The following is an 11,784-nucleotide window of genomic DNA, read 5'->3' as shown; positions in this document are numbered from 1 at the left end:
AACTATAATTAATACAACTTATAGCCCTTATCAATGAGAAATTTATAAAATTACCCTCAATGTTTTACCTTTTATGCAATTTAGTCCCTAAACTCAAAACTTGCAAATTCATCATTTTTAACTAAAGACCAAACTAGTCGATTCTTATTAAGTTCACAAACATTATATTTTTCTTCATTTCATTAAATTTTACTATTTCAATAATTTAATCCCTAAACATTAAAATCACTAAGAATCACTTAACAAAATACTTATATTTAACTACCAACTTTAATAATCTATCAATTAAAATAAAATAAAAAAACTTCAAACTCATTCATGGAAAGTCCCTAGACTTTTAACAACTTTACAAATTGACTTCTAGGCTAGCTAAATTAGGCTAATATGAACTCAAAAACATAAAAATTACTAAAAACGGGCATCAAACACATACCATGCATAAGAGATAAGCTTGGATGAAAGTTCTCCCTTCAAAAATGGTGTTTTCAGCTTGGAGAAGATGAGAACAAAAAAAATAAAAATAATGTGCTTTGTTTATTTTATTTAAGTTTCTTTTTAATTATTGTTATAAAATTATAACATATAAACTAATTAAACAAAGCACTAGCGGTGCATGCCACTAAGATTTGGCACAGTTGTCATAAAAACCCTTGTAACTGTATTAATTTAACCTTTTAGTACCTTTAACTTATAGAAACCAACTTTTGCAAATTTTACGATTTAATCCTTTTTACCTAATTAACTATTTAAACGTTAAAATTTCTTAACCAAATTTTAATATGACCCTAATAACACCCGTAAATATTTAATAAAATATTTATGGGATCGATTATAGAAATGAGGTCCGATACCTCCTTTTTAAAAATCACTTGACTTTAGGGATATACCATTTGGACCTAATTATTCATTCAAATAACATAAATTATGAAATAAAAATTTATTATATTATTATATTAGACTTGCAAGTATTAAATAATAATATTTAAGGAGATTTGTGGCCCCGAAACCACTATTTTCAACACTACTGAAAAATGAGTTGTTACATATACCATACTAAAATATACCAAGACACCATCCATAACTATATCATTGTACAGTCATAAGACTCTCCTAGGTACATGTCATTTACAAGCAAAACATCACCAAATTTTTTACTCCAGGATTATTGTTGGATGCTAATGTTGACGAGCGAACAAAATCATAACCTAATATGCGCACGAAAAACAAAATCACATGCTAAGTATGAACTCAGGGGTATTTCTATAATTCAATCATTATATCATAACATAAGTCATTAAAATGCATGAGCTAAGCAAGTCATCATGTCAATTCTACCATTTCCCAAACTCATTATCTCAATCTAACACAATTCACTAGTATAAAAACATAACCAATTTCATTTCATATCACATTTCCAATCAACAGAGATCATACATCATCATAAAATTCTCTCTGAACTCAACACAGATTCATGCTAATCATACAACATCTTAGGAATGGATTATAAAACTCACCTGATGTTTATTTGCCTCATCAGCTTAGCTTTTCCGAATGCCAGAGCTTCCATTCTCCTGACAGCTAAGTATGACAACCAAACTCATAAATTAAACTTAGCATTTCAACTTAAAAACTTAGTTTTCAGAAACATACAGAACCCCTCAAAGGTTCTGAAAATTCTTAACTTCATTTCTTAATTTTACAAACACCGAAGGACTTAGAACCTTACTAGCTCACTGGATTCTTTATTTTTCCTACTCAAACCTCATGATCACAGCTTCATGCAGAGCTTCTCGTAATTATCTCTTCATTGGAGCAACCAAAGAAGAAGATGAAGAAGAAAAGAAAATTAAATAGAATTGAGAAGAATTCACCCCGGGAATTATTTTCTCAGTTATTTATAGCCCTTCACGCATGATTATCAACATTATAAAACTCATCCATTTGTAATCATTTTGTCTCCTACTAAAGAACCAGTTGTTTTTCATCCAACTAAACTAGAATTAGAACTCAACTATGTCCAAATCAGTCACTAAATTTTTCTTGATTTTTCAGTGGAAGCAGTCAATCTTATGATTTCTTTCAATTTAACCCCCAATTATTCCTAAATTCCGAACTTAAAGAAAATTGGGTGTGACACAAAGAAATTAAAGATATCCTATGAGGGTAACACAGTTATGACAATGTCATTAGATGAGCACTGATCGAGTAGCTTTCGTAATAGTATGTAATTGGGGAGAGCTTAGTCACAATACTATAGTGGAATGAGTTTATGATTAAATGAGTTTATAATTAATAGTCAAAAAACTAGAAGTTAATTATATATCATCTGAGTCCTAATCATATATGTCCAATCGGTCCCTCCGCTAACTCGTTGAAACCAGAAATGAATTGCATGTTGAATCAAGTGAACATAAATGTATAGAAATGAGTTACTTTCAGAAATGAATGTGATTTTTCACTAAGTATGGAAATGACCTGAGAATTAATTTAAGTTTTTTCGAATTATTATTTAATTAATTGAAGTTTGTACATGAAATTAATTTAATTGGTCTTTTGAATATGTTGAATATAAAAGTTAAATATATTTTCTCATAAATTCTTTTACGGTAAAGTTGCCATGATATTAACGAAATTAGAATTGAGTTGAGAAAATTATTTAATTGGAAAATTTACTTTATTTAATTAATTTAATAGATAATATTTATTTTAAGAAATTGAAAAACATGCATTGGGTTGGATTAAATTATAAAGTGTTGGGTTAAAATTTAAGAAGCACATATAATTAAAACAAAAAAAAGAGGCATGAATCCCCATCATAATACATATGAGGGGAGGCATACCCTATTAGCCGCCCCTCTCTCCTATAAATAGATGGCACCGGTAGGGCTAAAAACACAATTTTTGAGATATTATTATTCTTCTTGAAAATAGTGAAATTTTATTTCTAAGTATAAATTCTATTTTCCGAGAATAACAATTCTACTGGTTTTTTTATAGAGAGATCTACTTTTCTACTAAAATGAAGAAAATTATTTTTGGTTTTGTGTTTGATTTAAAATTGTTCGGGCCCACACTTGAAGCAGTTCGTTGTATGAAAATAGTGAAGAAAGTTGTTTGGTTGAAAGCCTAGAGCGCCTAGGGTCTGTCTCGCTCAAAGCACATGTATTATTTTGGAAAGAGTTTTATTGCTATAAATATAAAAAACGGCTCGATTTTCAAAATTTTTATTTTTTTTTCTATGCAAGAAAATTGTTTTTGAATCGAATTTTTTCAAACATGATTATCTTTTGAATCTGAGCTACAAGATTAATTTTCATTGCACTAGGTCACACAAAGTGAGTTTTTCTTCTTTTAAGAGTGTTAGCACACTAAAATTGGATATAAGCATATCAGTCACATATTAGTGACATTCACAACATTGGACACCCTTCTTCTTGCCTTTTTTAGGTTCCTCCTTAATGACAATTCCTTTCTATTTGTTTCTAGGGACATTAGCATTGGCTTCAAACTTTTTGAACATCTGACTTGAAGTCGAGACTTTTCTTTTAATTCTTGATAGAAGTTCTTTCAGTTTGATGCTCCGGTTGAAAGCTAATTTTGTAGATTGGACAGATTCAAAAACAACTCCAATTTTGATGTCACAATTTAGACTGTCGTAATAAATAACGACTTTAATTCATTTACTCATCTTTCCAAAAGAATTTTGTTTCACATGTTTAATATAAAATTAAAACAGAAAAATTATAGAAAAAAATAAATATTTGTTAACCAAATTTAAACAACACCACCATATTTACTTACATTAGCTAATTTACTTTGTTCGGTCAACTTTTCAATTTCAAACTTTTAACACCAACAGTCTTCTCCCCAACATGCAAATCTTCTACTCGAAATTTAACTGTGAAAATATCTTTATTTTATAGAAAAAGACGAAAAAAGGTGTAATCTTTTTTCCCGAAATTCTCGAGTTTTCAAAATATTATTATTATTATTTTCCTTTTTTTCAAATTTCAATCCAAACAACTAATTTTTCTTTCTAATTTTCATGTGATGGTTATTTTATTTAGGCTGAACAAAACTTGGTTCAACTCGATTTTTTTTTCAAATTTCGAGTTAAACAAATTAACTTATTCAAGTCAACTCAAAATTTTTTTTGAATTTTGAGTTCGAATCTAGTTGAATTTTTGAACTCAAATAATTCAAATAAACTAAATACCAAACTATAATATTTTACATTTTTACCTTAAATCCCTAAACTCTTTTACTTTCATCCAAAACTTTTACTCTCCTCCCATCTCACCTCCCATCTACTCCAAACCATTTTTCCCCCAAATTTTTTTTGAATATTTTTCTCCCAAAGTTTTACTCCCCATTTACTTTTTCCCCAAAATTTTACTCCCTAAATCTTCAAAACTTTTTATTTTCCCCTAAACTTTTACCCCCAAATTAAAAATCAAAATCATCCAAAAAATCCCTAAACCTAATAATAATTTTATTTATATATACTATTTATATTATTAAATTAAATTTCACATTTTATACTATTTACATTATTGAATTGTTTGATCATATTGAATCTTTATAAATTTCTATTGAAATTGAATTATTAATGATATAATAAAATATTCGTGTTAAAATTTTATGTTGTATCAATTTCACATTTTATTTTTAAGATAAATTTTATTAAAATTCATATTTTTTATTTTTAATATATTTTTAATTTTAAAATACATAGTGACAAGAATCGGAAGATAGTTGAAACAACTAAACAAGTAAAGAAGCAATCTCAGATATAAAAGATTAATAAATAAATTATGAGATTGAAAGTTAATAACAAATTTAATTATGATCGGATCGGTGATAGTAATTACAAAGATATAAAGTTATTATTTTAATTTAACTAGAAAATTTCAAATTAAGTTGAGATATAATTAATCACCCTAATTTTTAATTTCATCACCCACCCTAATTTTATTCCTTATTTATTTTTATGTACGGAATTTATTACGGGAAAAACACAAAACAATTGGCTCATAAACGTTCACTAAAGATTGAAAATACCTGCCTTTCAAATTCAATCCATACCAAAGAGAATATCCATGGAAGAGCAGCCAAGTGAACTCACCGCAACTGTAACCTCACTTCCTTAGCCAAGAATGAAGGATTTTGTCGTCATCCTTGGCAGTTCCTCCATTTCCAGCCCTCCAACTCCCACCAATCTCCACCACCATCACCGCCACCGCTCTTCATCCAAGAAAACCAACTCTTCTTTCCGCAAGCTTTCTCCTTCAAGAAAACAATGCCATCCCGTCTCTCCTTCAATCTCCACCGTCCACTCTCATCAACACCCTTACCCTCTCCTCTCCTCCACCGCCCGATGGAACCACGCTTCACGCCGCGACTCCCCGCTCAAGTACTACGCCGACCTCGCTTCGAAGCTGGCGGAGGATGGCCGTCTCGAGGACTTTTCGATGACGGTGGAGATGGTCGTTGCTTCGGGGGTTAATGCTTCGCGTTTCGCTTCTATGTTGAGTGTTGAGCTTGTTTCTAAAGGGATTGCTTCGAGTGTTCAAGAAGGGAAAGTTAAAAGTGTTGTTCAAGTGTTGAGGAAAGTTGAGAAGCTTGGGGTTGCTCCTCTGAAGTTGGTTAATGAGTTTGGTTTGGATTCGTTGAAAAGGGAGTTTCAAAGGATTTTGGGTTCTGGCGAAGTGGAGGAAGCTGTTGATTTGTTGGAGGCTCTAAGAGGTAACCTTTGACCAATGAGCATTTGCTGCTTTATTCTCATTAATACCCAAATGTAAATCATATCATAATTCCTTAGAAACAAACAAACAATTGTACTAGATATCAGTGCTTGTGTGCAATGAGTTTCTCATGCTTGGAAGATTTTAGGTGTGTGTTTAGTTACTCTGTGTTTTAGAGGTTCCTTGTATTGCTTGACAGATGTTTTATTGATTCAGGTTTTCAGTTCACAATCAAGGAACTAGTGAATCCATCTTACATTGTAAAAATCTGTGTTGATAAACGAAACCCAAACCTGGCAATAAGGTATGAGTTCTTGCTTCCTTTATGTTTGTTCCCTGTAGGTCTCAATTTTATCAAACTCTGTAGCTTCAATGAATTCAAAGATGAACACTTTTTTACAATTTTTGATTGGCCTGTTCTAATTCTTGGAATGTTTACATTTAAGGTATTCTTGCCTGCTGCCACATGCCCATATGTTGTTCTGTAGCATTATATGCGAATTTGGAAAGAAGAGGGATTTGGCATCTGCATTGACAGCATATGAAGCGTCCAAGAAGAACTTGAGTGGTCCTAATATGTATCTCTACCGTGCAATAATTGACACTTGTGGTCTTTGTGGTGATTACATGAAATCTAGAAATATTTACAAGGTATTTTCTCATCTGCCTTCTGAAATTCTACGAAATTTTCTTCCAAGTGTTTCATTTGGTTGTGATTTCTGCCTTAAGTCCCGCAAAAAGATTCTAACCATCCTCCGCAGCCCAAACTCCTATTGCTGCTAATGTGGTTGTAACTTGCTTGATTAAATATGCTTGCAGTTTGGAGAGTTCGATCATCATGGCTTTGGTTTAGATTTCAATGCCTTTACATGCAAAATCATCCCTTGTTTTGTCACATTTCTAGATTTTTATATTCCAATGAGATTTGGCTTACTTTTTGCATGAATTTTGCAGCAGGACTTAGTCAATCAAAGGGTCACTCCAAATATATATGTATTCAACAGTCTCATGAACGTCAATGCTCATGATCTGGGATACACATTAGATCTTTACAAGGACATGCAAGTATGCCCATCTCCTTCTCTTTGCTTCTATGGTTAATCTTTCTCTTTTTCATCTTATGTGTTGACCTACTGTTTTTCTGAATATACAGTATAGATATAGTCATTTTTAATGGAAAGTGTTGATATATGTCTAATTGTTGCATATCTGATGATCTAGTGTCCAAAGTTGTGGCGGAGACTGGAGATGAACTTTCCCTATTTAAACATTCCATAGAACTACAGCATATGCAACTTTATGCTGCATATATATTAGCAAATATCATGTATTAAATTGTGTTTCTTTGTTCAGAATCTTGGTATCACAGCAGATATGGCATCTTATAACATCCTTTTAAAGGCATGCTGTCTTGCTCACAGAGTTGATTTGGCCCAAGATATATACAACGAAGTAAAGGATCTGGAGTCAACAGGAGTGCTGAAGTTGGATGTCTTTACTTATTGCACAATCATTAAGGTACTTCTTGCTGCCTATGTTACTTGGATTCGAATGCAACTGTCGGATACGGGTATATGTTCGACACGGATATTTCAAATTTTCTAAGTTTTTCGATGTATTTGGAGGGTTATATGCCCAAGCCTGTGTCTGAAAATATGTTGGAAACGGGTACTAAAAGGAAAACAAAGGGTCAAAGCAGTATAGCTTCCTGCACTGTCCAAGAAACAGTTTCAATTTCTATAACCTGTTCAATGAACCTGTTATGATATATTATTCTCTGACTAATGCATGCATAAAACTTTTAGATCTTTGCAGATGCAAGGTTATGGCAAATGACACTGAAGATTAAAGAAGATATGCTCTCAACTGGGGTTACCCCTAATACAGTTACATGGTCATCATTGATCAATGCATCTGCCCATGCAGGTCTAGTTGTGCAGGCATTTCAATTATTTGAAGAGATGATTCTCTCTGGATGTGAACCTAATTCACAATGCTGCAATGTTCTTCTACATGCTTGTGTTGAGGCTAGCCAGTATGACCGAGCTTTTCGCCTTTTCCGCTCCTGGACAGGAAGCCAGGAGGGTAATATAGATAGTATGTTAAGTAAAAAACAAGTAAACAGCGTATCTTCAGTTTCTACTACATCAAACTACATAACTACTTTGCATAATCCGAGTTCCGTAAAGAAGTTTTCTTTCAAACCTACTACAGCAACATATAATATTTTAATGAAGGCATGTGGTACTGACTACTATCATGCAAAAGCTTTAATGAATGAGATGAAGTCTCTTGGCCTTTCACCTAATCATGTAAGCTGGACGATTTTGATCGATATATGTGGAGGTTCAGGCAATGTTGAAGGTGCAATTCAGGTTAGGTATCCTTTTGTAAAGGAGTATATCCTATTTTGCTCTTCCATTTTATGTTGTTTCTCAAACATTAGTACATTATTGCTTCAGGTTGTATCCTTTAGGATCCAGACAAAACTTTGTTGCCACGTGTTCATTCACAATGCCTATCATTGGCCTGAGTCTACTATTTTCTGTTGAAAAATGTTCTATGCAACTGCTTACTTTCTCTGATGATGGCTTTTTTCTTTTCAGTGCAGATCTTGAAAACCATGCATGTGACTGGAATTAAACCGGATGTTGTTGCATACACAACAGCAATCAAGGTACAGGGCTCTGTTGAATATGTAATAAACTTGGTTATTCTATAATTGCTGCCTTGGACACACGGATGCACATTTTCCCGTCACATAATCTCAAATTGGCTGTTGTTGGATTTTGATATTTCATACTATTTTGTATCATAGGTTTGTGTGGAAAGCAAACGGTTGAAGTTAGCTTTTTCGTTATTTGAAGAAATGAAGAGATATAGTGTTCAACCTAATTTGGTAAGTGATCTGTAACGATGCATATCAGTTATTCAATTTTTAGAAATTATTGAAAGAATGCGTAAGTGTGAATCCCAATGTGTCAACATATGAAATCACCTTGTATATAGCTGTAAACGGCTGTCAAAGAAGGTTTTTAGCAAAAAACTCAACTTCTTTCATGTTTCAAGCACTAAAATCATTCTTCTATAATGCTCAATAAAGAAATATGGAACTAGGCACTTCTGATTATTTTTAATACAGTTATGGTAAATCCATTTATTATACCTTGCGCCTTTTTTTACAGGTGACGTATAATACACTTTTAAGAGCCCGTAGCAAATATGGTTCCTTGCATGAAGTACAACAGTGCCTTGCTGTATATCAGGAAATGCGGAAAGCGGGGTATTTTTAGCATTTTCTCTGAATTCCTTATCTGCATGTGTAGGTGTTTAATTGCAGATTGCCTTGTGAACTCCCATGTTTCATAGGCAACATGATCATTATATGGTGCTTGCCGTTGATATTTTCTTTGGACCTAATGGATTGTGGACTTCGTCAATTTTCATTTAAACTTTTTGATATCATATAATGGAGTTTGAAGGGTTTTTACAAGGTTAGTCTAGGTCTAGGTTAAGCAAATATGGATGTGTTGGACACAGGCGTTCTCAAATTTTTTCAAAGTTTTCCATATATTTAGAGGATCTTTGGGGGTCATATCTCCATAACTAAGTTCAAATATATGTCAGATGCAGGTGGTGGACATGGGTATTCCAAAGAGAAATGAAGAATAATACCGACATAGGTCTAGGTTGTGGCTTGGGTGAAAGATGCATGTTTTTGAAAATTTCAAAATTATAACAAAAAATAGGGCACTTGATTCATCTGTTCCTTAATTCAATCAAATAAACAAAAAGTTCCTTTATTGGGCCTTTTACCTTTCTCTGATGAAGCTGTAGCATCGCATTATTTATCGCTGCTATACAATATCCCTATGCAAAGCAATGATAAGATTCAGTCTTTAAGGGTTATCCATTGCAGGTACAAATCCAATGACATTTATCTCAAGGAACTCATTGAAGAATGGTGTGAAGGTGTAATAAACGAAAATAACCAGAAACAAGAAGGGTTAAGTTCCTGCAAAAGAACTGACCTAGAGAGACCTCACAGTCTACTGCTTGAAAAGATTGCAGTGCACCTGCAGATGAGCACGGCAGAAAGCCCAGCAGTTGACCTTCGTGGACTTACAAAGGTACGATTGATTACTGCTAAATGCTAATGCAAATTGAAGCATCATAAATGTGGATGTTCTCAGTAGAGTTAATATCATATTTGGTTCCTATGCTTCAAGTAGTTCTTTAAGGATGTTCCTTTTACTTGTAAGTGAGCAATGTGATAGCTGCAGTTCACTTGACTGAATCGAGTTCATAAGATTAATATCATTAAATGAAGATGATGACATGACATTCAAGTATTCAACCAATCACATAATGACATGTGATATAATATTTTCTGTGTCGTCATTGAAAATCCACTTGAGCTACACATTTGACATCCAGATGTGACATACATTACCTAAATTCAGCAATAAACTGAAATTTATCAGAAACCATCTCCGCCATGTGTGTTTTCCACCTTAATGTCTCTCTGCTTTAAAACATCCATCATGTCTGCTCATTCTCATTCTCCTATCACCCAATTTTCTTTTTTCTTTTTAATTTAAAACAAACACCCAAGAACTGAAGGAAAAAAGAAGCCCAAACGAAAAGTTCTTTTTGTTTTTTGTTTTTCTTTTTGAATTATTTTTTTATCATGCCTTTTCCGTGATGTTACAAGTAGATGCCAACTGTGTAAATCAATATGATTTTTAGTGACAACATCATTAATATGGTGCCACACGTCACCATGTAATTGGTTGACTATAGGCGATGTCAAGTTTATGAACTAGATTGACACTACTTGCATACCTCGCTAAAAAGGTTCTTAAGGTATAATAAAGACAAATCTGCTTGATTGAATCAATAGTCATCTTAAATAGTTGTTTTTTTGCCCTAAGCCATCTTAAATATTTTAGAGAACTTGAATCTTGAAGGTAATCTTTTTCATGATTTTGTATTTTCCCGACAACTGATCTGATCTCTCATGAGTGTGTGTGTAAAACTATGGACAGGTTGAAGCTCGGATAGTTGTTCTTGCTGTTTTACGAATGATCAAAGAGAACTACGTCCAAGGTAGAAAATATTTTCACTTAAATGCTTTAACCAATGGTTACAGTATGTTTACCTTTTCAATCAGGCAGATTAACACTGCATATATGAATGCATCTGACATCTGAACTTTGTGATAGTTGATTCACGTAAAGCTAAATACACGATTAAGTAGTGTATTTCAAAGTCATATTTTGATGCTTCTCACTAAATTCAATTGCAGGGCATTCAGTAAGAGATGATATGTTGATAATCTTAGGAGTCAGTGAAAAGCGTGAGGAAGCAGCCAATGTAATATCTGGGGTGAAAGATGCAGCAATGAAACTTCTGCAGGATGAATTGGGGCTTGAGGTACTCTTGGTTGAACCTCAAGTTAAAAAGGATGGATGGGTAGATTTGCAGACTCCTGGTGCAAATACAGTTTTATTGGAAAAAGCTGGAAAGAACAGTTTATCATCAAAGCCCTTATCTTCTACCAGGAGACCTGTGATTTTGCAAAGGTTAAAGGTTCTGAGGAAATCTTTGAACCACTGGCTCCAAAAAAGGACAGATGTTATTAGAAGGTGAGGTGTCTATATATAAAACTCAATTTTGTGCATTGTTTTTTATATAGTAATAATTATTTAAATACAGATATAAAAGAGAATAAGAGAGTGAACTGTAGGAGTGTCAAGATTAAAGATGAGGTCAACTGTATAGTTGTACTGACCATATTTAACTCGAATGTGATGAAATAAAATGGAGGTCATTTCATTTGTACCTACTGACTACTCTATTTCTCATGTATTAGTTCCGTTGTATATTCTCTTCCTCTCCTAAGCATTTTCTATCTTGAGAAAGATAATCGAGAAACAAAACAAAGTTGTATCAAAGAGGACATTGATATTTGCTGCTGTTGTAACCTACAGCCCTAAACCTAAATGTGAATTATTTTAGGCTTTCAAATGCATATGAT

At 32.9% G+C, this 11,784-nt stretch overlaps 1 protein-coding gene across 2 annotated transcripts; it reads left to right on the top strand.

Annotated features, from left to right (window-relative positions):
* The first annotated feature begins 5,031 nt into the window (after positions 1–5,031).
* On the top strand, positions 5,032–11,588 carry LOC105768153 (pentatricopeptide repeat-containing protein At5g02830, chloroplastic). 2 transcript variants are annotated; one of them, XM_012587917.2, is made up of 12 exons: positions 5,032–5,745; positions 5,961–6,048; positions 6,191–6,395; positions 6,702–6,809; positions 7,098–7,262; positions 7,550–8,119; positions 8,356–8,421; positions 8,563–8,643; positions 8,930–9,027; positions 9,664–9,874; positions 10,793–10,853; positions 11,053–11,588. In XM_012587917.2, exons 1-12 carry the CDS (start codon positions 5,157–5,159, stop codon positions 11,394–11,396), a joined length of 2,586 nt encoding a protein of 861 aa, XP_012443371.1. In that variant the 5' UTR covers positions 5,032–5,156; the 3' UTR covers positions 11,397–11,588. The 2 variants fall into 2 exon arrangements, with proteins under 2 accessions (XP_012443371.1, XP_012443370.1); XM_012587916.2 differs by having other exon boundaries at positions 5,033–5,745; positions 6,699–6,809.
* Positions 11,589–11,784: the final 196 nt, after the last annotated feature.

The sequence above is a fragment of the Gossypium raimondii genome, chromosome 4 (assembly GCF_025698545.1).
Source record: "Gossypium raimondii isolate GPD5lz chromosome 4, ASM2569854v1, whole genome shotgun sequence".
NCBI lineage: Eukaryota > Viridiplantae > Streptophyta > Magnoliopsida > Malvales > Malvaceae > Gossypium > Gossypium raimondii.
The sequence above is the reverse complement of the archived record's forward strand: the minus strand, read 5'-3'. Positions and strand labels throughout refer to the sequence as shown.